Source organism: Anolis carolinensis, unplaced genomic scaffold (genome assembly GCF_035594765.1).
Source record: "Anolis carolinensis isolate JA03-04 unplaced genomic scaffold, rAnoCar3.1.pri scaffold_7, whole genome shotgun sequence".
In the NCBI taxonomy this organism is placed as follows: Eukaryota; Metazoa; Chordata; class Lepidosauria; order Squamata; family Dactyloidae; genus Anolis; species Anolis carolinensis.
Genome location: NW_026943818.1, coordinates 34,213,503 through 34,241,002, shown reverse-complemented (window position 1 = coordinate 34,241,002; position 27,500 = coordinate 34,213,503). Strand labels below are relative to the sequence as shown.

The 27,500-nt window shown below is 38.9% G+C and overlaps 1 protein-coding gene across 1 annotated transcript in view; it reads left to right on the top strand.

Moving 5' to 3' along the window:
* LOC134292978 (nuclear receptor ROR-beta-like) overlaps positions 1 to 24,322 on the top strand; it is a 67,146-nt gene extending 42,824 nt beyond the window's left edge. Inside the window, exons 4-12 of the mRNA XM_062958951.1 lie at positions 11,747 to 11,832; positions 14,086 to 14,227; positions 14,336 to 14,773; positions 14,870 to 14,991; positions 17,623 to 17,755; positions 17,929 to 18,036; positions 20,498 to 20,608; positions 22,840 to 22,952; positions 24,019 to 24,322. Coding sequence (XP_062815021.1) covers positions 11,747 to 11,832; positions 14,086 to 14,227; positions 14,336 to 14,773; positions 14,870 to 14,991; positions 17,623 to 17,755; positions 17,929 to 18,036; positions 20,498 to 20,608; positions 22,840 to 22,952; positions 24,019 to 24,177 — 1,412 coding nt within the window. The 3' untranslated portion in view covers positions 24,178 to 24,322. The remainder of the gene's footprint in view (positions 1 to 11,746; positions 11,833 to 14,085; positions 14,228 to 14,335; positions 14,774 to 14,869; positions 14,992 to 17,622; positions 17,756 to 17,928; positions 18,037 to 20,497; positions 20,609 to 22,839; positions 22,953 to 24,018) is intronic.
* Positions 24,323 to 27,500: the final 3,178 nt, after the last annotated feature.

Sequence of the window (27,500 nt, the reverse complement as noted above, 5' to 3'; positions counted from 1 at the left end):
ATGATGTCCCTCTCTCTTGAGTCACAGCATTATTATTATTATTATTTCTTTATTCAACCCCGGCATTTGGCATTCTGAATCATCATCATAGTGATAGTAGTAGTAGTAATAATAATAATAATAATAATAATAATAATAATGTCCCTCTCTCCCGAGCCACAGCATTATTATTATTATTATTATTATTATTATTATATTATTATTATTATTATTATTATTATTATTATTATTTCTTTATTCAACCCCGGCATTTGGCATATTGAATCATCGTCATCGTCATAGTAGTAGTAATAATTATAATAATAACAATAATGACGATGATGATGATGATGTCCCTCTCTCTTGAGCTGCAGCATTATATTATTATTATTATTATTATTATTATTATCTTTCTTTATTCAACCCTGGCATTTGGCATCCTGAATCATCATCGTCGTCATAGTAGTAGTAGTAGTAGTAATAATAATGTCCCTCTCTCTTGAGCCACAGCATTATTAATATTATTATTATTATTATTATACTATTATGTTATTATTACTATAATGACAATGATGATACAGGATGCCAAAAGCCGGGGTTGAACAAAGATAATAATAATAATAATGTCCCTCTCTTGAGCCACAGCATTATTATTATTATTATTATTATTATTATTATTATACTATTGTATTATTATTACTATGATGACAATGATGATACACGATGCCAAAAGCAGGGGTTAAACAAAGATAATAATAATAATAATAATAATAATAATAATAATAATAATAATGTCCCTCCACAGCATTATTATTATTATTATTATTATATTATTATTATTATTATTATTACTATAATGACAATGATGATACAGGATGCCAAAAGCCGGGGTTAAACAAAGATAATAATAATAATAATAATAATAATGTCTCTCTCTTGAGCCATAGCATCATTATTATTATTATTATTATTATTATTATACTATTATATTATTATTACTATGATGACAATGATGATACACGATGCCAAAAGCAGGGGTTAAACAAAGATAATAATAATAATAATAATAATAATGTCCCTCCACAGCATTATTATTATAATATTATTATTACTATGATGACAATGATGATACAGGATGCCAAAAGCAGGGGTTAAACAAATAATAATAATAATAATAATAATAATAATAATAATAATAATAATAATAATGTCCCTCCACAGCATTATTATTATAATATTATTATTACTATGATGACAATGATGATACAGGATGCCAAAAGCAGGGGTTAAACAAATAATAATAATAATAATAATAATAATAATAATAATAATGTCCCTCCACAGCATTATTATTATAATATTATTATTACTATGATGACAATGATGATACAGGATGCCAAAAGCAGGGGTTAAACAAAAATAATAATAATAATAATAATAATAATAATAATAATAATAATAATGTCCCTCCACAGCATTATTATTATAATATTATTATTACTATGATGACAATGATGATACAGGATGCCAAAAGCAGGGGTTAAACAAATAATAATAATAATAATAATAATAATAATAATGTCCCTCCACAGCATTATTATTATAATATTATTATTACTATGATGACAATGATGATACAGGATGCCAAAAGCAGGGGTTAAACAAATAATAATAATAATAATAATAATAATAATAATAATAATAATAATAATAATAATGTTCTTCTCTCTTGAGCCACAGCAACTCAAGCGCATTAGTATTGGCAGATACGCATTCGTCAAACGGTACAAAAATAGGGCAAGATGATTGTTGTTGTTGTTGTTGTTGTTGCTACAACGTTGTCGTCCCTTTGCCGTCCCGGTGATGCATGTTCCTCCTCCGCGGCCATTTTGATCTCCACACGCAGCAACCGTGGCCTCGAACATGGCTGCGGCGGAGCGCAACATGCCAACATGGAAATCCACCCTCGTGTTTTCCAACGTTGTCGTAACACTACGTCACCAAATCTGGGAAAAGAAAATGTTCTGTTCCTGGTTCGGAAGTCTTATTTCCTGCTTAATGGCGCGGTCCTTACTCGGAAAGTAGTGGTCCTGCTCCCGAAACATTGTTTTTGTGGCACCAACAAGGTTGAATAGGTTGGGACTCAATGAAAACTAGAGCCGTATGTGCTGCAAGATGTCCATCAAACACAAAGTATTTGCAGTTTAATCAACTTTTCCCATTTTTGTAACGATAGGACCAATTAGGAAATGACATTATTAAGCCAGGATCATAAATTGCGTTACACCGGAGCCTCGATCGGGAATAATTTGCGGGAGGGCATGGTAGTTGTTGTTGTTGTTGTTGTTGTTGTTGTTGTTGTTGTTGTTGTTATCCGGTTGGCTTATCTGTTCTTACTAGAGATTGCCAAATGATATTTTCAGTGATATAAGAGAGCTAGGTAGATAACTAGATAGGTAGGTAGGTAGGTAGATATAGCTAGATAGGTAGGTAGGTAGATAACTAGATAGGTAAATAGCTAGAAAGATAGGTAGGTAAATAGATAACTAAATTGGTAGGTAGGTAGGTAGATAGATAGATAGAGAGATAAGTAGATCGGTAGTTAGGTAGATAACTAGATAGATAGCTAGATAGGTAGGTAGATAGCTAGATAACTAGATAGATAGGTAAATAGATAGATAGGTAGGTAGGTAAATAGATAACTAAATTGATAGGTAGGTAGGTAGGTAGGTAGAGAGATAAGTAGATCGGTAGTTAGGTAGATAACTAGATAGCTAGATAGGTAGGTAGATAGCTAGATAACTAGATAGATAGGTAAATAGATAGATAGATAGATAGGTAGGTAAATAGATAACTAAATTGATAGGTAGGTAGGTAGGTAGGTAGGTAGAGAGATAAGTAGATTGGTAGTTAGGTAGATAACTAGATAGCTAGATAGGTAGGTAGATAGATAACTAGATAGATATCTAGATAGGTAGGTAGGTAGATAACTAGATAGGTAAATAGCTAGAAAGATAGGTAGGTAAATAGATAACTAAATTGATAGGTAGGTAGGTAGATAGAGAGATAAGTAGATCGGTAGTTAGGTAGATAACTAGATAGATAGGTAGGTAGGTAGATAGATAACTAGATAGATATCTAGATAGGTAGGTAGGTAGATAACTAGATAGGTAAATAGCTAGAAAGATAGGTAGGTAAATAGATAACTAAATTGATAGGTAGGTAGGTAGATAGAGAGATAAGTAGATCGGTAGTTAGGTAGATAACTAGATAGATAGGTAGGTAGGTAGATAGATAACTAGATAGATATCTAGATAGGTAGGTAGGTAGATAACTAGATAGGTAAATAGCTAGAAAGATAGGTAGGTAAATAGATAACTAAATTGATAGGTAGGTAGGTTGATAGAGAGATAAGTAGATCGGTAGTTAGGTAGATAACTAGATAGATAGGTAGGTAGGTAGATAGATAACTAGATAGATATCTAGATAGGTAGGTAGGTAGATAACTAGATAGGTAAATAGCTAGAAAGATAGGTAGGTAAATAGATAACTAAATTGATAGGTAGGTAGGTTGATAGAGAGATAAGTAGATCGGTAGTTAGGTAGATAACTAGATAGATAGGTAGGTAGGTAGATAGATAACTAGATAGATATCTAGATAGATAGGTAGGTAGATAACTAGATAGGTAAATAGCTAGAAAGATAGGTAGGTAAATAGATAACTAAATGGATAGGTAGGTAGGTAGGTAGGTAGAGAGATAAGTAGATCGGTAGTTAGGTAGATAACTAGATAGATAGCTAGATAGGTAGGTAGATAGCTAGATAACTAGATAGATAGGTAAATAGATAGATAGGTAGGTAGGTAGGTAGGTAGAGAGATAAGTAGATCGGTAGTTAGGTAGATAACTAGATAGATAGCTAGATAGGTAGGTAGATAGCTAGATAACTAGATAGATAGGTAAATAGATAGATAGGTAGGTAGGTAGGTAGAGAGATAAGTAGATCGGTAGGTAGATAAGTAGATAGCTAGATAGGTAGGTAGATAGCTAGATAGATAACTAGATAGATAGATAGATAGATAGATAGATAGATAGATAGATAAATAGAAAGATAGAAAGATAGATAGATAGATAGATAGGTAAATAGATAACTAAATTGATAGGTAGGTAGGTAGGTAGGTAGGTAGATAGAGAGATAAGTAGATCGGTAGTTAGGTAGATAACTAGATAGATAGCTAGATAGATAGGTAAATAGATAGATAGGTAGGTAGGTAAATAGATAACTAAATTGATAGGTAGGTAGGTAGGTAGATAACTAGATCGATAGGTAGGTAAATAGATAGCAAGATAAATTGATAGGTAGATAACAGATATATAGATAGATAGATAGATAGATAGATAACTAGATAGATTAGTAGGTAAAGATAGCAAGATAAATAGATAAGTGTATATATATAGAGAGGTAGGTAGATAACTAGATATATAGGTAGATAGATAACTAGATAGCTAGATAGATAACTAGATAGATAGCTAGATAGATAGATTACTAGATAGATAGCTAGATAGATTACTAGATAGATAGCTAGATAGATATAGATAACTACATAGAAAGATAGATAGCTAGATAGCTAGCTGGATAACTAGATAGATAGATAGATAGATAGATAGATAGCTAGATTGCTTGCTTGCTTGCTAGATAGATAGATTGATAGATAGACAACTAGATAGGTAGGTAGATAGTTAGATAGAGAAATAGATAGATAGATAGATAACTAGATAGCTAAATAGGTAGCTAGCTAGCTAGATAACTACATACAGTATATATATTATAATCATCATCATTACAATTACATTACTATTATCATTATATGTTATATTATTGTATTATATTATTATTGTTATTATCATTATTATTATCATTGTCATTATTACCATTATTATTTTATGATGATGATGATTATTTTTAAATCATTATTATTATTATTATCATTGTTATTATCATTATTATATGATGATGATTATTAAATCATTATTATCATTGTGATTGTTATTATCATTATTATATGATGATGACTATTAAATCATTATTATCATCATTGCCATTGTTATTACCATTATTATATGATGATTATTATGTCATTATTATTATCATTATCATTGTTATCATTATTATATGATGATTATTAAATCATTATTATCATTCTGATTGTTATAATCATTATTTTATGATGATGATGATTTAATCATTATTATTATCATTGTCATTGTTATTATCATTATTATATGATGATGATATTTAATCATTATTATTATCATTGTCACTGTTATTATCATATGATTATTATTATGATGTCAGCATTATATTATTATTGTTATTGTTAATAGTATTGTTATGATTTATATTACATATTATTATCATTGTCATTGTTATTAACATTATTATGTGATGATTATTATGTCATCATTATTATCATTGTGATTGTTATTATCATTATTATATAATGATTATTATTATTATGTCATCATTATATTGTTATTGTTATTGTTAATAGTGTCATTTTTATTCATATTATATATAATAATAATAATAATAATAACAACAATAATATAATGATGACATAATAATCATCATCATATAATAATGATAATAACAGTGACAATGATAATAATAATAATCTGAAAATACATCACACAGTCCTAAACGCTTGGGAAGTGTTCGACTTGTGATTTTGTGATATGAAATCCAGCATGTCTATCTTGTTTGCTGTGTCATACAATAATAATAATAATAATAATAATAATAATAGTAATACATCACACAGTCCTAAACGCTTGGGAAGTGTTCGACGTGATTTTGTGATATGAAATCCAGCATATCTGTCTTGTTTGCTGTGTCATACAATAATAATAATAATAATAATAATAATAATAATAATAATAATAATATCATCTGCTAAGGAGGCCAATGCCTTGCCAAATCCTTCCAGTGACATCTCATCAAGCCATGGCAGTGTGAAGTGGTATTAAACTGGATCAGTTCTACAGTGTAGATGAAGCTTAGGGTTGAGATAATAAACCCATTGGTTTGAGGAGGGGAGTGTTACGTTCTCTCGGCCTCAAACAAAGGATGGAAAAGCAAGAAAAGGGGGATTCATGGGTTCCAAAGGGACCCCCAAAGGCCATCTAGCCTGGACTCGTTTCAAATTGGAAACAGTCCCGGGGAAATCACATCTCCGCCTCCTTGGGTAGGAAGAAAAAAAAATGCCTGGCATGAAAAACAGAGAGAGAGACAGTTGTGGGTTTGGCAACCCAGTGACCTAGATCTGTCAGAGGGAAAAAGGGGTTTGGAAAGAACGCAGGGAGGAGGAGGAGGAGGAGCAGCTGGAAAATGAGTTTCGGTACGCGAGGTTTTTTTTTTTTTTTTTTTTTTGAGATGCTTCCTGGTTCTGTTTTGGGTCCTTAAAGCCTCCCGGGCAAAAAAAGGCCATCTAGTCTGACCCAGAGCATCGAAAGGCCTTTTCAACTCCAACTAAAGACATCTATCTGTTGTCTAGACAGTCGGAACTGGATTTGCAAGGTCTAAAAATGAGCCGGTCGGGGTGTTTTTTGCCGAAAAGGAACGCCTTCGAGCGCTGTTTTTCTCCGCTTTCGAACAAGCGCAGACAGGTTAATCTTGGGCGGCTGAGCGCCGCAAGAAATAGCGGAGAAATGACTGTTAGAGAGAGAAATAATTTCAAAGGGAACTCCTTGACTCGACCTGAAGAGGCGTCAAAGGAGGTTGAGGCTGAGAGAGTGTCACCCAATGCAGTGGGGCAGGGATTCAAATTTTATTATTATTATTATTTGCATACATATTGTCTTCATACAAATATTTTCTGCATACAAATATTTTTATTTTCTGCATACAAATATTATTTTCTGCATACAAATATGCTATAATAATACCAATATTTGCATTATTATTTATACATATTTTCTGCATACAAATATTTTTATTTTCTGCATACAGATATTATTTTCTGCATACAAATATTCTATAATAATACCAATATTTGCATTATTATATGTGCATACATATTTTCTGCATACAAATATTATTTTCTGCATACATACTATATAATAATACCAATATTTGCATTATTATTATTATTATTATTATTATTATTATTATTTGCATACATATTTTCTGCATACAAATATTATTTTCTGCATACAGATATTATATAATACCAATATTTGCATTATTATTATTATTTGCACACATATTTTCTGCATACAAATATTATTCTCTGCATACAAATATCATATAATACCAATATTTGCATTATTATTTATACATATTTTCTGCATACAAATATTTTCTGCATACAAATATTATATAGTAATACCAATATTTACATTATTATTATTATTATTATTATTTGCATACATGTTTTCTTCATACAAATATTTTCTGCATACAAATATTATTTTCTGCATACAAGTATATAATAATAACAATATTTGCATTATTATTATTATTATTATTATTATTATCTGCATACAAATATTATATAATTATACCAATATATGCATTATTTTTATTTGCATACATATTTTCTGCATACAGATATTATTTTCTGCATACAAATATTATATAATAATACCAATATTTGCGTTATTATTTACATACATATTTTCTGCATACAAATATTATATAATACCAATATTTGCATTATTATTATTATTTGCATACATATTTTCTGCATACAGATATTATATAATAATACCAATATTTGCATTATTATTATTTGCATACATATTTTCTGCATACAAATACTATTTTCTGCATACAAATATTATGTAATAATACCAATATTTGCATTATGATTTGCATACTTATTTTCTGCATACAAATATTATTTTCTACACACAAATATTTTTATTTTCTGCATACAAATATTATTTTCTGCATACAAATATTATTTTCTGCATACAAATACTATATAATAATACCAATATTTTCTGCATGGAAGTATCATTATTCTGCATACAAATGTCTTCTGTACAGAATTATTATTATTATATCTTCTGCATCCAATTCTTTTTTGTATAGAAATATTTTCATCCAAGGAATAAGTCGCCAATGTGCCGAACATGCAGTTTTCCGTCTCGGGCTTGGAAGGATTGTGTTGATTGAGTCTTTCCATTTATTTATTTGCGGATTAAACCTGGCCGCAAGCTTTCCCTCTTGACTCAGGATCAGGATAAATCCTCTTAAGTCAAAGCAGGGAGAACATTGTTTGTATCTGGATCCTTTCTGCAACGTTATCGGGCATTTATTTAACCATCGTGGTCTTGCTCCAACATTAAAAATGAAGTTCTTTTGGTCTTCACAAGGTTCCTCTGACCATAATGTGGTTCTTCAAACCATCATGAAGTTCTTGTGACCATCACAAAAGTTCTTCTGCTCATCAGGAAGTTATTCTGACCACCAAGAGGTTCTTCTGACCATCAGGAAGTTCTTCTGATCATCACAAGGTTCTTCCGACCATCATGAAGTTCTTCTGGCCACCAAAAGGTTCTTCTGACCATCGGCATGTTCATCTAGCCATCAGGAACTTCCTCTGACCATCAGGAAGTTCTTGTGACCATTGAGAAGTTCTCCTGACCACCAGGAAGTTCTTCTGACCATTGAGAAGTTCTCCTGACCATCAGGAAGTTCTTCTGACTATCAGGAAGTTTTTGTGACCATTGAGAAGTTCTCCTGTCCATTAGGAAGTTCTTGTGACCATTGAGAAGTTCTCCTGACCATTCGGCAGTTCTCCTGACCATCAGGAAGTTCTTCTGACCATTGAGAAGTTCTCCTGACCATCAGGAAGTTCTTCTGACTATCAGGAAGTTTTTGTGACTATTGAGAAGTTCTCCTGTCCATTAGGAAGTTCTTGTGATCATTGAGAAGTTCTCCTGACCGTCCGGAAGTTCTTGTGACCATCAGGAAGTTCTCGTGACCACTGAGAAGTTCTTGTGACCATCAGGAAGTTCTCGTGACCATTGGGAAGTTCTCCCGACCATCAGGAAGTTCTTCTGAGCACCAGGAAGTTCTTCTGACCATCATGAAGTTCTTCTGACCAGCAGGAGGTTCTTATGACCATAATGTGGTTCTTCTGACCACCATCGTACCATCATGAGATCTTTCTGACCAACAGGAGGTTCTTCTGACCATTAGGAAGTTCATCTGATCATCTTGAGATTCTTCGAACCATCATGAGCTTCATCTGACCATTATGAGGTTCTTCTCACCACCAGGAAGTTCTTCAACCCATCATGAGGTTCTTCTGGCCGTCGTGAAGTTCTTCCTAGTAGTTAGGTGGAATTTCTCTAAGGAACTCCTCATAGGGATTCATTGTTTCCAGACCATTTGGTGGCCCTTCTCTGGATACTTTCCAACTTCTCCATCTCACTAGAGTTATTCCCACCAGAATCGAGTGGGACTACGACTTCTCTTTCTTCTCCACCAAACATTTGTGTGCCAAGGAAGGGTTAAACGCCACTCAGTGCCCTCTCATTACACAACCCGCCTGTTGAGTGATGTTCGAAGCCCTGGGTAAATGTGTCAGTAGGACACGGCCAATTCTTGACAGACAGGTCCGGCGGCCAACGAGAGGCGGGACCGGCTTGCCCTTAGATCCAACTACACGTCACCGATGATGTGTCAAGCAGATGGCAGTTATATAACCCTCGGTGGTTTTTGCGAGAGCCAGCTGTGCCAGGCAACAAACAATTCGGGCGGAGGAGGAATGCTTGTGGGTGAAGTTGGGCAAGTTGGGAGTTGGCCAACTTTCCTTGTGTAGTTTCGTCTTCTCCTCTGCTTCCGGGCCAGTTCAGGGTCCCTCCGACTGTTGTGGACCAGAATATAGTTGTTTGTTGTTGTTTTGTGTTGTTTCAGACTCAGACCCAAAGGCAACCCTCTCACCAATGCTACGGGACCCTGAGAGTCAATTGAGGCCGAGTTGTGCAGATTTATTTATTTATTTATTTACATCATTTATATTCCGCCCTTCTCACCCCAAAGGGGACTCATTACACATATTAGGCAAACATTCAATGCCTTTTTAACACAGGACAAAGACGAACAACATAGCTCCAACGGGCCTCGAACTTATGACCTCCTGGTCAGTGACTCATTGCTCTCCCGTCTGCGCCACAGCCCCGGGCCCATAACCCCCTTTCCAAGAAACCGTACTTATATGTATTCTGGGTTCAACGCTTACCGAACACCAATTAAGCTTTCTTTGCAGAGGCGGGAAATGGCATGGAGGGAATTCGAAATCAGAAATAATCTCTCTATTTCCTCCTCCGGGTGATTCAACAGCGAGACACACCCGAGTGGAAAGTATTTCTTGCACAGCAGAGGAGGCTCTTGTTGTTGTCTCTCAAAACCACGTCCGACATGGGATCCATGAATCAATGTGAACACAGGGAGGAAAAGCACTCTGTTCATGGTCCGGAAAACGGGAGCAATAGCTACCTTTGGAGTGTTGAATCCACTTCCGACATTTAGTCTGAACTTTGCCTAGATTCAGATTCAGAATCTGTGGAAGAGGCTTAAGTGAGGCCTAACTGTGCCTGTCCCCTGGGCTGAGTAGATTGCTAGGAGACCAAGTGCAATAAGCATATTGATCTATCGTCTCGTCGTCTCACTCGTTCAGTCGTTTTCGACTCTTCGTGAACTCATGGAGTCGAAAACAACTGAACGAGTGAGACGACGAGACGATAGATCAATATGCTTACTGATCTATATATATATAAATGTTTTGACCATTTCTGCCTTAAAGTAAACAGTGAAACTAAACACCCAAAACCCACGAAACTTGGCCACAAAAGACATGGCCATCCCCACTGTGTTTATAATATTACTCAATGTAATTTGTATCATTTTATATTAAGATATATCTATATATATATAAATGTTCTGACTGTTTCTGCCTTAAAGTAAACAGCTAAACTAAACACCCAAAACCCATGAAACTTGGCCACAAAAGACATGGTCATCCCCGCTGTGTTTAGACATCAAAAAAACAAGAAAAATAAAGTCCTAATTAGAGGGAGAGGAATAATTGTTTTTTCCCATTGCTGCCAGTTAGAAGGCTAAGCTCCTAGCAGCCCACTCAGCCATTTAATAGCACCCAGGGCCACTTCAATCAGGCCTTTTCCACACTGCCTATAAAATACAGATTATCTTATTTGAACTGGATTATATGACAGTGTAGACTCAAGGCCCTTCCACACAGCTATATAACCCATTTATAATTTTATATGATCTGCTTTGAACTGGACTATTTTGAGTCCACACTGCCATATAATCCACTTCAGTGTGCATTTTATACAGCTGTGTAGAAGGGGCCTCAGATAATCCAGTTCTAAGCAGATAATATAAGATTATCAATATACAGTAGAGTCTCACTTAACATAAACAGAACATTGGATAAGCGAATATGTTGGATAATAAGAAGGGATTAAGGAAAAGTCTATTAAACGTCAAATTAGGTTATGATTTTACAAATTAAGCACCAAAACATCATGTTGTACAACAAATTTGACAGAAAAGGTACTGCCCTCTTCTGGCATTAGATGGAACTGCAATAAGCTTATTGATTTAATATATATGGTATGATTTCCCCAGACCGCCCTCTTCTGGCATTAGGGGGAACTGCAATAAGTATATTGATTTAATATATATATAGTATATGACTTCCCCATTAACGGCCCGGTTTCTCTTCCTGCAGCACAAATCGAGGTCATTCCCTGCAAGATTTGCGGGGATAAATCGTCCGGGATCCATTATGGAGTGATCACCTGCGAAGGATGCAAAGTGAGTCGTAATTTTTATTATTGTTGTTATTATTTGACTTTTTGCATGTCTTCAAATGCAATGTGTAAGCCGCTTGAAAATATTATTATTATTATTATTATTATTATTATTATTATTATTATTATTATTATTATGACATGTATAACCCCTAAGCTTAGCCAGCTTTTAGCATCCTGAATAATAATAATAATAATAATAATAATAATAATTATTATTATTATTATGACATGTATACCCTAAGCTTAGCCAGCTTTTAGCATCCTGAATAATAATAATAATAATAATAATAATAATAATAATAATAATAATAATAATAATTACATGTATACCCTAAGCTTTGCCAGCTTTTGGCATCCTGAATAATATATTATTATTATTATTATTATTATTATTATTATTATTATTATTATTACCTTATTTGGGCTCCCTATATAATCCTTAAACTTAGCCAGATTTAAGCATCCTGGAGTATTATTGCAACAGCAAAATTATTATTATTATTATTATTACATGTATAACCCCTAATCTTAGCCAGCTTTTAGCATCCTGAATAATAATAATAATAATAATAATAATAATAATAATAATAATAATAATTGTTATTATTACATGTATACCCTAAGCTTAGCCAGCTTTTGGCATCCTGAATAATATTATATTATTATTATCTTATTTGGGCTCTCTATATGATCCTTAAACTTAGCCAGATTTAAGCATCCTGGATTATTATTACCGGTATTGAAATAGCAAAATGTTTGTTATTATTATTATTATTATTGACCTTTTTGCATGTTTTCAGTTACAGTCTTTTACATGTATAACCCCTAAGCATAGCCGGCTTTTGGTGTCCTTTATTATTATTATTATTATTATTATTATTATTATTATTATTATTATTATCTTGCTCCCTATATAACCCTTAAACGTAGCCAAATTTGGACATCCTGAATTATTATTGTTGTTATTACTGGTGGCAGCGGCAAAATAATAATAATAATTATTATTATTATTATTGATGTTTTACATGTATAACCCCTAAGCTTAGCTGGCTTTTGGCATCCTGAATTATTATTATTATTATTATTATTATTATTATTATTATTACTAGCAGCCAGGGGGAGAACAGCTCTTCTTCGTCCTCTGCAATTTGGACTTTATTTTTCTATGTTTTTTTTATTGAAAGACATAGATGGGATGACTATGTTTTTTTGTGGCCAAATTTGGTGTGATTTGGCCCAGTGGTTTTGTTGTTTAGTCCATGGGAAAAATGCACATTACATTTATATATATATATATATATATATATAGAGAGAGAGAGAGAGAGAGACTAGCAGCTAGGGGGGAAACGGCTTTTCCTGGTCCTCTAATTTGGACTTTAGTTTTCTAGGGTTTTGTTATTGAAAGACATAGATTGGATGACTATGTCTTTTGTGGCCAAACTTGGTGTGATTTGGTCCAGTGGCCTTGTTGTTTACTCCATGGTAAAAACGGACATTACATATATATATATATATATATATATATATATATATATATATATATAATCTTGCTCCCTATATAACCCTTAAACATAGCCAGATTTGGGCATCCTGTATTAATATTATGGTTATTACTGGTGGCAACGGCTTTCGGCATCCTGAATTATTATTATTATTATTATTATTATTATTATTATTATTATTATTACTACTACTACTAGCAGCCAGGGGGAAAACGGCTCTTCTTCGTCCTCTGCAATTTGGACTTTCTTTTTCTAGGTTTTTTTGATTGAAAGACATAGATGGGATGACTATGTCTTTTGTGGCCAAACTTGATGTGATTTGGTCCAGTGGTTTTGTTGTTTACTCCATGGGAAAAACGGACATTACATTTTTATATATATAGATGACTAGCTGTGCCCGGCCACGCGTTGCTGTGGCTAGGACTTAATTTTTCTTTTCTTTTTGTTGTATGAACGTAGAGGCGTGGATGAGAGGTTGTGCTGTCAATTTTTGAGGTTGTGGGGCATTTAGTTTAGTTGTTTTGTCCAGTGCCGTGATTCCATTACGCTTTTATATATATAGATTATTATCTTGCTTCCTATGTAACCCTTAATCTTAGCCAGATTTGGGTATCCTGGGTTATGATTAGGGTGGATGGGAACTTGACGCTCCAAAGGATTCTGGGAAGTGGGTGTGAATCTCCATTGTATTTGCACAGTTCCCGCCTTGCGTCCCAGAGTCTCACCGCTTTCCTCTCCTCCGGCGCTCACAGGGCTTCTTCCGCCGGAGCCAGCAGAACAACGCCACGTATTCCTGCTCCCGACAGCGCAACTGCCTCATCGACCGGACCAACCGCAACCGGTGCCAGCACTGCCGCCTGCAGAAATGCCTGGCGCTGGGCATGTCGCGCGACGGTGAGCGTGGGCACAGTTGCCGACCATTGTTGGAAACCTTAGAAAATAATAATAATAATAATAATAATAATAATAATAATAATAATAATATGATCATAATCCTTTCAGCGGTCAAATTCGGCCGGATGTCCAAGAAACAGCGGGACAGCCTCTACGCCGAGGTCCAGAAGCACCAGCAGAGCCAGGAACATGGCGGGGGCAATGGTCACGGAGACGCCACGGATGACCCGGAGCCGCTTTCTCGGGGCTACTCCACCAGTGTCAGCAGCGGACTCTCCGACCTGGACGACATCTCCATGCTCTCCGACGGCTTCCTCTTCGACTTCCCCTTGACCCCGGACAACAACGGGAGCGGCGGCGGCTACTACAACCTCGACCTCCTGACCTCGGCTCAACCCTCCCCAGACCAGTCCAGTCTAGACCTCAGCGAGGCCAAGCTCCTCAAGCAGGAGTCGCTCTACGAGCTGATGCTGGAGCCGTGGCTCTTTTGCGGAGGGGCCTTCGAAGGCGGGTCCTTGGCCTCGGATGTCTCGGCCGCAGAGATCGGTGAGTACGGGTTTTGCCACTTCGTCGTAGGGGTGTTCAGATGCCCCCCGTTCTGTTTTCCAATGATTAGGTTATCGTTCTGTCCTCCCCCCCCAGAGCGCCTCACCCAGAACGTGGTCAAGTCACACGTGGAGACGTCGCAATACACCGCCGAGGAGTTGAAGCGGCTGGTGTGGACGCTGTACTCACAAGAGGAAATCAGAAACATGCAGAACAAGGTAGGTTTTTCCCACGCCGACCATTGATTCCCAAGGGGGGCGGTGATGGCACCTATTAGGACACAGGGGCGGGGCCAGAGGAGGGGCGGGGCCTCTTTCCAAGTGCCCGAGACAGGGCTGAGCCTCTATACCTCTCCTGAGAGGCCTTTTAGGACTAAAGGGCGGAGCTAGGGAAGGGGTGAGGCCTCTTCCCAAGAGCCCAAGACAGGGCTGAGCCTCTATATTTCTCCTGAGAGGCCTTTTAGGACTAAAGGGCGGAGCTAGGGAAGGGGTGGGGCCTCTTTCCAAGTGCCCGAGACAGGGCTGAGCCTCTATACCTCTCCTGAGAGGCCTTTTAGGACTAAAGGGCAGAGCTAGGGAAGGGGTGGGGCCTCTTCCCAAGAGCCCAAGACAGGGCTGAGCCTCTATATTTCTCCTGAGAGACCTTTTAGGACTAAAGGGCGGGGCTAGGGGTGGGGGCGGGGCCTCTTCTCAAGATCCCGAGACAGGGCTGAGCCTCTATATTTCTCCTGAGAGGCCTTTTAGGACTAAAGGGCAGGGCTAGGGGTGGGGGCGGGGCCTATTCCCAAGAGCACAAGACAGGGCTGAGCCTCTATATTTCTCCTGAGAGGCCTTTTAGGACTAAAGGGCGGGGCTAGGGGTGGGGGCGGGGCCTATTCCCAAGAGCACAAGACAGGGCTGAGCCTCTATATTTCTCCTGAGAGGCCTTTTAGGACTAAAGGGCGGGGCTAGGGGTGGGGGCGGGGCCTCTTCCCAAGATCCTGAGACAGGGCTGAGCCTCTATATTTCTCCTGAGAGGCCATTTAGGACTAAAGGGCGGAGCTAGGGGTGGGGGCGGGGCCTCTTCCCAAGAGCCCAAGACAGGGCTGAGCCTCTATATTTCTCCTGAGAGACCTTTTAGGACTAAAGGGCGGGGCTAGGGGTGGGGGCGGGGCCTCTTCCCAAGAGCACAAGACAGGGCTGAGCCTCTATATTTCTCCTGAGAGGCCATTTAGGACTAAAGGGCGGGGCTAGGGGTGGGGGCGGGGCCTATTCCCAAGAGCACAAGACAGGGCTGAGCCTCTATATTTCTCCTGAGAGGCCTTTTAGGACTAAAGGGCGGGGCTAGGGGTGGGGGCGGGGCCTCTTCCCAAGAGCACAAGACAGGGCTGAGCCTCTATATTTCTCCTGAGAGGCCTTTTAGGACTAAAGGGCGGGGCTAGGGGTGGGGGCGGGGCCTATTCCCAAGAGCACAAGACAGGGCTGAGCCTCTATATTTCTCCTGAGAGGCCTTTTAGGACTAAAGGGCGGGGCTAGGGGTGGGGGCGGGGCCTCTTCCCAAGAGCACAAGACAGGGCTGAGCCTCTATATTTCTCCTGAGAGGCCTTTTAGGACTAAAGGGCGGGGCTAGGGGTGGGGGCGGGGCCTCTTCCCAAGAGCACAAGACAGGGCTGAGCCTCTATATTTCTCCTGAGAGGCCTTTTAGGACTAAAGGGCGGGGCTAGGGGTGGGGGCGGGGCCTATTCCCAAGAGCACAAGACAGGGCTGAGCCTCTATATTTCTCCTGAGAGGCCATTTAGGACTAAAGGGCGGAGCTAGGGGTGGGGGCGGGGCCTCTTCCCAAGAGCCCAAGACAGGGCTGAGCCTCTATATTTCTCCTGAGAGACCTTTTAGGACTAAAGGGCGGGGCTAGGGGTGGGGGCGGGGCCTCTTCCCAAGAGCACAAGACAGGGCTGAGCCTCTATATTTCTCCTGAGAGGCCATTTAGGACTAAAGGGCGGGGCTAGGGGTGGGGGCGGGGCCTCTTCCCAAGAGCCCAAGACAGGGCTGAGCCTCTATATTTCTCCTGAGAGACCTTTTAGGACTAAAGGGCGGGGCTAGGGGTGGGGGCGGGGCCTTTTCCCAAGAGCACAAGACAGGGCTGAGCCTCTATATTTCTCCTGAGAGGCCTTTTAGGACTAAAGGGCGGGGCTAGGGGTGGGGGCGGGGCCTTTTCCCAAGAGCACAAGACAGGGCTGAGCCTCTATATTTCTCCTGAGAGGCCTTTTAGGACTAAAGGGCGGGGCTAGGGGTGGGGGCGGGGCCTTTTCCCAAGAGCACAAGACAGGGCTGAGCCTCTATATTTCTCCTGAGAGGCCTTTTAGGACTAAAGGGCGGGGCTAGGGGTGGGGGCGGGGCCTTTTCCCAAGAGCACAAGACAGGGCTGAGCCTCTATATTTCTCCTGAGAGGCCTTTTAGGACTAAAGGGCGGGGCTAGGGGTGGGGGCGGGGCCTTTTCCCAAGAGCACAAGACAGGGCTGAGCCTCTATATTTCTCCTGAGAGGCCTTTTAGGACTAAAGGGCAGGGCCTCTTCCCAAGAGCATGAGACAGGGCTGAGCCTCTATATACCTCTCCTGAGGCACTTGTTAGAACATGGGGTCGGGGTATAGAGATTCAGCCCCCTCAGGCACTTGGGAAGAGGCCCCGCCCCCTCCTTTAGCCCCGCCTCCTGTGCCCTGGCAGGCGCCGCAGAACAGGGATAGATGCTCAGCCCTATCTCAGTGCTCGTAACTCCCCCCAACCTAGTCCTGGCCTCCCCCCCCAGCCCTGCATATTGGACTGGTGAGAGGCTCAGTTGACCCCTATTTGACCCCTTTCCGGCTTCTCGGCAGAGCTGCGAGGCCATGTGGCAGGAGTGCGCGGTCCAGCTCTCCAACGCCATCCAGTACATCGTGGAGTTCGCCAAGCGCATCGACGGCTTCATGGAGCTCTGCCAGAACGACCAGATCATCCTCCTCAAAGCGGGTGAGGAGCGAGGTGGCCCGGGTGCAACGACCCATGAAATCGTGTCTGAGGCACCTGGATTTCAGGGCCTTATCTCAGATTCTAGTTTGCCGGTTGTGTTGTTGCAACAACATCACTTCCCAGGATATTGTCACGACGTGACCCTCTCTCTTTCCTTCCTTCCCCGGTCTCAGGCTGCTTGGAGGTGCTCCTCATCCGGATGATCCGGGCCTTCAACCCCTTGAACAACACGGTGCTCTTTGCCGGGAAATACGGCGGGATGCAGATGTTCAAGGCCTTGGGTACGTGTCACATAAAAGGATAAACCCCAGGGCAAATTTAATTTACTGTATATACTCGAGTATAAGCCTAGTTTTTCAGCCCTTTTTTAAGACTGAAAAAGCCCCCCTTGGCTTATACTCGGGTGAGGGTCCTGGTTGGCTTATATTTGGGTCAGCTTATACTCGAGAATATATGGTACATTTATTATTTTTCTCTATTATTATTGATATTATTACATTTACAGTAGAGTCTCACTTATCCAACATAAGCGGGTCCTGGTTGGCTTATATTTGAGTCAGCTTATACTCAAGAATATATGGTACATTTATTATTTTTCTCTATTATTATTGATATTACATTTACAGTAGAGTCTCACTTATCCAACATAAGCGGGTCCTGGTTGGCTTATATTTGGGTCAGCTTATACTCGAGAATATATGGTACATTTATTATTTTTCTCTATTATTATTGATATTATTACATTTACAGTAGAGTCTCACTTATCCAACATAAGCGGGTCCTGGTTGGCTTATATTTGAGTCAGCTTATACTCGAGAATATATGGTACATTTATTATTTTTCTCTATTATTATTGATATTATTACATTTACAGTAGAGTCTCACTTATCCAACATAAGCGGGTCCTGGTTGGCTTATATTTGAGTCAGCTTATACTCAAGAATATATGGTACATTTATTATTTTTCTCTATTATTATTGATATTACATTTACAGTAGAGTCTCACTTATCCAACATAAACGGGTCCTGGTTGGCTTATATTTGGGTCAGCTTATACTCGAGAATATATGGTATATTTATTATTTTTCTCTATTATTATTGGCATTATTACATGTATTATTTTTCTCTATTATTGTTGCTACTATTACATTTATTTTACTCTATTTTTTGTTATTACAGTAGAGTCTCACTTATCCAACATAAACAGGCCGGCAGAATGTTGGATAAGCAAATATGTTGGATAATAAGGAGGCATTAAGGAAAAGCCTATTAAACATCAAATTAGGTTATGATTTTGCAAATTAAGCACCAAAACATCATGTTATACAACAAATTTGACAGAAAAAGTAGTTCAATACGCAGTAATGCTATGTAGTAATTACTGTATTTATGAATTTAGCACCAAAATATCACGATGTATTGAAAACATTGAATACAAAAATGCGTTGGATAATCCAGAACGTTGGATAAGCAAGTGTTGGATAAGTGATACTCTACTGTAATACATTTATTACTTCTGATATTATTATTATTACATTTATTATTTTTCTGTATTATTGTTGCTACTATTATATTTATTTTACTCTATTTTTATTATTACAGTAGAGTCTTACTTATCCAACACTCGCTTATCCAACGTTCTGGATTATCCAACGCATTTTTGTAGTCAATGTTTTCAATATATCGTGATATTTTGGTGCTAAATTCATAAATACAGTAATTACTACGTAGCATTAATGTGTAATGAACTACTTTTTCTGTCAAATTTGTTGTATAACATGAAGTTTTGGTGCTTAATTTGTAAAATCATAACCTATTTTGATAGGTTTTTCTTAATCTCTCCTTATTATCCAACATATTCGCTTATCCAACGTTCTGCCGGCCCGTTTATCTTGGATAAGTGAGACTCTACTGTATTACATTTATTTTACTCTATTTTTGTTATTATTAATAATACATTTATTATTTCACTCTGATCTTATTATTATTGCATTTATCATTTTACTCTATTAATTATTACATGTATTATTTTCCTGTATTTATTATTATTATTACATGTATTGTTTTACTCTATTATTATTAAAAGGATACATAAGTAGAAGATGAGAATAACGATTTAATCAGAGTTGGAAAGTCTTATCTTAAATTTGAGCTTTGTGTAAATATTCAAAAAATTTCACCTACTGATGCCTCAATTAATGTAATTTTATTGGTATCTATTTTTATTTCTGAAATTTACCACCCTCGGCTTATACTGGAGTCAATGTTTCCCAGTTTTTTTGTGGTAAAATTAGGTGCCTCGGCTTATATTCGGGTCAGCTTATACTCGAGTATATAAGGTATGCTGGATGTCGTATCACAAAATCACTAGTTCCCAAGCGTTTACGGCTGTGTGATGCATCCAACCCTTTTTATTATTTTTATTATGATTATTTTTTTTCAGCTATAGTCCGGCCCTCCAATGGTCTGAGGGACCGTGAACTGGCCCCCTGTTTAAAAAGTTTGGGGACCCCTGCTCTAGGCAGACAGAACTCGACTTAACTGACGCAATCAATTTGCACACACACTTGTGTCTGGATACTCCCTAGTTCCAGCCACACATCAAGGTCATCACAGCTTCTTTCCACGCTATAGTACAGTCTGGATGATGCAATCAGTTGCAATACAAGCATGGCACAAATTGAATTTAAACACCTATCAGTACACAAATCCCACATTAACGTGTCCTCCAACTCCTCTTAGGCTGCGACGACCTTATCGATTCTGTTTTCGACTTGGGGAAGAACCTGTGCCGGCTCCAGCTTTCGGACGAGGAGATTGCGTTGTTCACGGCCACGGTGCTGCTTTCCCCAGGTGGGTCATGAGCGGAAACACAAAAATCCACTTTGGAATTTACTCCGAACTTTAGAGGAACTGCCCTCTTGTGGCTGCATTTATGCATACTTAAAAGTCAGTAGCTAATCCTTTCTATCTATACACTGCCCTCTTGTGGCTGCATTTATGCATACTTAAAAGTCAGTAGCTAATCCTTTCTATCTATACACTGCCCTCTTGTGGCTGCATTTATGCATACTTAAAAGTCAGTAGCTAATCCCTTCTATCTATACACTGCCCTCTTGTGGCTGCATTTATGCATACTTAAAAGTCAGTAGCTAATCCTTTCTATCTATACACTGCCCTCTTGTGGCTGCATTTATGCATACTTAAAAGTCAGTAGCTAATCCTTTCTATCTATACACTGCCCTCTTGTGGCTGCATTTATGCATACTTAAAAGTCAGTAGCTAATCCTTTCTATCTATACACTGCCCTCTTGTGGCTGCATTTATGCATACTTAAAAGTCAGTAGCTAATCCTTTCTATCTATACACTGCCCTCTTGTGGCTGCATTTATGCATACTTAAAAGTCAGTAGCTAATCCTTTCTATCTATACACTGCCCTCTTGTGGCTGCATTTATGCATACTTAAAAGTCAGTCGCTAATCCCTTCTATCTATACACTGCCCTCTTGTGGCTGCATTTATGCATACTTAAAAGTCAGTCGCTAATCCCTTCTATCTATATATTGCCCTCTTGTGGCTGCATTTATGCATACTTAAAAGTCAGTAGCTAATCCTTTCTCTTGTGATTGCATATGAATATTGCATATATATATATACCTAGAAGTCGTAGCTAATCCTTTCTATCTATACACTGCCCTCTTGTGGCTGCATTTGGAGCACTGCATATATATATACCTAGAAGTTGTAGCTAATCCTTTCTATCTATACACTGCCCTCTTGTGGCTGCATTTGGAGCACTGCATATATATATATATATATATATATATACACACCTAGAAGTTGTAGCTAATCCTTTCTATCTATACACTGCCCTCTTGTGGCTGCATTTGGAGCACTGCATATATATATACCTAGAAGTTGTAGCTAATCCTTTCTATCTATACACTGCCCTCTTGTGGCTGCATTTGAAGCACTGCATATATATATATATATATATATATATATATATATATATATATATACCTAGAAGTTGTAGCTAATCCTTTCTATCTATACACTGCCCTCTTGTGGCTGCATTTGGAGCACTGCATATATATATATATATATATATATATATATATATATATATATACCTAGAAGTTGTAGCTAATCCTTTCTATCTATACACTGCCCTCTTGTGGCTGCATTTGGAGCACTGCATATATATATACCTAGAAGTTGTAGCTAATCCTTTCTATCTATACACTGCCCTCTTGTGGCTGCATTTGGAGCACTGCATATATATATACCTAGAAGTTGTAGCTAATCCTTTCTATCTATACACTGCCCTCTTGTGGCTGCATTTGGAGCACTGCATATATATATACCTAGAAGTTGTAGCTAATCCTTTCTATCTATACACTGCCCTCTTGTGGCTGCATTTGGAGCACTGCATATATATATACTTAGAAGTCGTAGCTATTCCTTTCTATCTGTACACTGCATATGAGATTGCATACATGAATACCTAGAAGTCGTAGCTAATCCTTTCTATGTATACACTGCCCTCTTGTGGCTGCATCGGAGCATTGCATGTATGAATACCTAGAAGTCGTAGCTAATCCTTTCTATGTATACACTGCCCTCTTGTAGCTGCATTGGAGCATTGCATATATGAATACTTAGAAGTCAGTAGCTAATCCTTTCTATCTATACACTGCTCTCTTGTGGCTGCATCAGAGCATTGCATGTATGAATATCTAGAAGTCTTAGCTAATCCTTTCTATCGATACACTGCCCTCTTGTGGCTGCATTTGGAGCACTGCATATATATATATATATATATATACCTAGAAATTGTAGCTAATCCTTTCTATTTATACACTGCCCTCTTGTGGCTTCACATGAGCATTGCATATATGAATACCTAGAAGCTGTAGTTAATCCTTTCGATCTATACACTGCATATGAGATTGCATACATGAATATCTAGAAGTTGTAGCTAATCCTTTCTAATTATACACTACCCTCTTGTGGCTTCACATGAGCATTGCATATATGAATACCTAGAGATCGTAGCTAATCCTTGACTTGTTCATTCCCAGATCGGCCCTGGCTTTCCGAGTCGAAGAAAGTGCAAAAGCTGCAGGACAAGATCTACTTGGCTCTGCAGCAGGAGATCCAGAAGAAAAACGCCAGCGAAGACAGGCTTTCCAAGGTGAGCGGCGGGTCTTCTGGACATCTGTTGGGAGGGCTTGGGTGGTGTCATTCTACATGACCAAAGGGGTTGGACTGGGTGTCCTTTGGGGTCCCTTTTAACTATAGAGTTTATAATTCTATATCTCTCTTTCTTTCCATGAACCTATTAATGCCTATGAAGGTTGGATGGCCATCTGTCAGGAGGGATCAGATTGTGTCTTCCTTAATGGGATTGGGTTCCCTTCCAACTCTAGACTCTTTTGATCCTATTCCTCCATGAACCTATTAATGTATTAAATTATTATTATTATTATTATTAATGCCCATGAGAGTTGGATAGCCCTCTGTCGGGAGGGATCGGATTGTGTCTTCCTTAATGATGGAATGGGATTGGGCTCCCTTTCAAATTCAGAAGCCTTTGATCCTATTCTTCCACAAACCTATTAATGTATTAAAGTATTATTATTATTATTATTATTATTATTATTATTATTATTATTATTATTATTATTATTATTAATGCCCATGAGGGTTGGATGGCCCTCTGTTGGGAGGGATTGGATTGTGTCTTAATGGGATTGGGCTCCCTTCCAACTCTAGAAGCCTTTGATCCTATCCTTCCATGAACCTATCAATATATTAAATTATTATTATTATTATTATTATTATTATTATTATTATTATTATTATTAATGCCCATGAGGGTTGGATGGCCATCTGTCAAGAGGGATCGGAATGTGTCTTCCTTAATGACGGAGTGGGATTGGGCTCCCTTCCAATTCTAGAAGTCTTTGATCCTATTCTTCCATGAAGCTATTAAAGTATTATTATTATTATTATTATTATTATTATTATTATTATTATTGCCCATGAGGGTTAGATGGCCCTCTGTCGGGAGGGATCGGATTATGTCTTCCTTGATGACAGAACAAGGTTGGGATCCCTTCCAAATAGCCTTTGATGCTATAGCTCTATTCCTTCATGAACGTATTAATGCCCGTGAGGGTTGGATGGCCATCTGTCGGGAGGGATCGAGTGGTGCTCTCCTTAATCTTGGGTCTTATGGTTCCCTGGTCTTCCCCCAGATGGTCTCCAAGCTGCCCGTGATGAAGACCATCTGCCGCCTTCACCTGGACAAGCTGGCCTTCTTCCGCCTGGTCCACCCGGAGACGGCCACAGACTTCCCTCCGCTCTACAAGGAGGTCTTCAACACCGAGCTCCACTACGGCGGCAGCGAGAGCTAAGGCTCAGCAATTCCGGGGAGCGAGATGGACCAAATCCGGCAAAGTCAGGCCCGGAAATTATAAAAAAACAAGGTCTTTCCCGATTTGGGATTACCTTGCCTGCCGTTGAATGTAAACGCATCTTGGGAACGTACGCAATATCAGGAAAGGATTAAAAAAGCAACCATCATTTTCTGCGCAGCGGAAGCGTGCTGGGCCCATAACTCCTGTCACGCAAAACACGGTTCGGACCGATCACGATGATTCTACGCCGGTGAATGTGAACCGCAAAGTGTCCGATCCATCTGCAACAAAACGTCCCGCCCGGGACGTTTTGTGAATACTGCGCAGCGGAAGCGTGCTGGGCCCATAACCCCTGTCACGCAAAACACGGTTCGGACCGATCACGCAAAACAAAGTTCGGACCGATTGCCTGGATTGCAACGATGATTCTACGCTGGCGAATGTGAACTGCAAAGTGTCCGATCCATCTGCAACAAATGACCGCCCGGGACGTTTTGTGAATACTGCGCAGCGGAAGCGTGCTGGGCTCATAACCCCTGTCACGCAAAACAAAGTTCGGACCGATCACGATTATTCTATGCTGGTGAATGTGAACCGCAAAGTGTCCGATCCATCTGCAACATATGACCGCCCGGGACGTTTTGTGAATACTGTGCCGCGGAAGCGTGCTGGGCCCATAACCCCTGTCACGCAAAACACGGTTCGGACCGATCACGATGATTCTACGCTGGCGAATGTGAACCGCAAAGTGTCCGATCCATCTGCAACAAATGACCGCCCGGGATGTTTTGTGAATACTGTGCCGCGGAAGCGTGCTGGGCCCATAACCCCTGTCACGCAAAACAAAGTTCGGACCGATCACGATGATTCTACGCTGGCGAATGTGAACCGCAAAGTGTCCGATCCATCTGCAACAAATGACCGCCCGGGATGTTTTGTGAATACTGTGCCGCGGAAGCGTGCTGGGCCCATAACCCCTGTCACGCAAAACACGGTTCGGACCGATCACGATGATTCTACGCTGGCGAATGTGAACCGCAAAGCGTCCGATCCATCTTGCAACAAATGATCGCCCGGGCCCATTTATTTTATTTTTGCGGAATCGCAATTTCGCAATCCCGGACTCCCATTTATTTTATTTTATTTGCGTACTCACGCAATTTTGCAATCTCTGAGAATTTTTTTTTTTTTGGCGAACGTTGGGGGGCTGGCCCCTCCGGCGGGGAATAAGGATGCATTTCCGTCGAGAAATCGTGCTGCTAATCTGATCGTGTGGTTGGACTCTATTTCCCATCATCCCCGCGATGGAACAGCCATCCTAAATGGCTCCCAGGGGTGTTTTTCGGTGTTCTTTTCCAGATGAAGGAATCCATATTCCATCTCTCTATTAAGGCTCCCAAATAGTGCTAAATTTGGGGTAAAACAAGTCCCATCATCCCCAAAACGGATACAACCTCAGCATCGCAATCCAAACAGTCGAAAACATTACAAAAAACCATTTGAAATTGCACTTTATTCATCCGATCCGGTCCGATTAATCCTAGGCGTATTTGACAATCTCCCCTTTTGAATAAGGATGTTTTTTTGTAAATATCGGCATGTCGTTTTTTCTACAAAATTGACCCCTTGACTGCCTTGTCGACCCCTTTATGGCCGCACACTGCTGATGACCGTACTTGTGCACTTTTCCTTGCCGTCCCAAACCTTTTTGGAAAATATATATATATATATATAAATATTTTGAAAATCCTATTCCCGGATTGGGGTTCACGGTTGTTTTAAGGCTTTGATCCACTCCGGGTTTTAGTACGAACTGTGAATGCGGTTCGGACTAAAATCCAGAATATTCGGAACCGAATACTTCTAACCCAATTCCCCAGATATGGATATTGCTCTCTATTTCATTGCCAAACAAATCAGAAAATTCCATCTGCAATCCGGACCCCGTAAATATTTGGTCTGCAATCCGCACACCATGAATATTCACCCCACTGATACTGAATTACAAACACAAATATTCAGTATGCAATTTGCACCCGTGAGAATTTAGTTTGCAATCTCACAAATATTTTAATTTGCAATCTGCAGCCATGAGTATTTAGTTTGCAATCTCAGAAATATTTAATTTGCAATCTGCAGCCGTGAGTTTTTAGTCTGCAATTCGAACCTAAAAAAATATTTAATTTGCAATCTACACCCGTGAGTTTTTAGTCTGCAATTCGAACCTAAAAAATATTTAATTTGCAATCTGCACCCGTGAGTATTTAGTTTGCAATCTCACAAATATTTAATTTGCAATCTGCAGCCGTGAGTTTTTAGTCTGCAATTCGAACCTTAAAAATATTTAATTTGCAATCTACACCCGTGAGTTTTTAGTCTGCAATCCGAACCTCACAAATATTTAATTTGCAATTTGCACCCGTGAGTATTTAGTTTGCAAACCGAACCTCACAAATATATAATTTGCAATCTGCATCCGTGAGTATGTAGTTTGCAAACTGAATCTCACAAATATTCAATCTGAAATCTGCAGCCATGAGTATTTAGTTTGCAAACCAAACTTCACAAATATTCAATCTGAAATCTGCATCCGTGAGTATTTAGTTTGCAAACTGAATCTCACAAATATTCAATCTGCAATTTGCACCCATATTTAGTTTGCAAACTGAACCTCACAAATATATAATTTGCAATCTGCATCTGTGAGTTTTTGTTTGCAAACCGAACCTCACAAATATTTAATTTGCAATTTGCACCCGTGAGTATTTAGTTTGCAAACCAAACCTCACAAATATATAATTTGCAATCTGCATCCGTGAGTATTTAGTCTGTATATTTCATCTGTAATCTGAACCCCACCAATATTCGAAACCACACCCGACAAGAGATTTGTTCTTCAAAATGAGACTCGTAAATAATTCATCCGCAATCCGAACCTGACAAATATTTAATCCAATGAGTATTCAGTTTGCAATCTGAGCCTGGAAATATTTACTCTACAATCTGAACCCCACAAATATTCAGTCTGAACCTACGAATATTCAACCCATAAATAGTCTGCAATTGTACCTACAAATAGACAATGTGCACCCGACAGATTTTTCAGTCTGCAGTCTGAACACCACAAAGATTCAGTCTGCAATCTGAACCCCACAAATATTAAATCTAGAATCTGAACCCCAAAATATTCAGTCTGCAATCTGAACCCCACAAAGATTCAGTCTGCAATCTGTACCCAACAAATATCCAGTCTGCAATCTGGACCCCACAAAATTTCGGTCTGCAGTTTGAATCCCACAAAGAATCAGTCTGCAATCTGA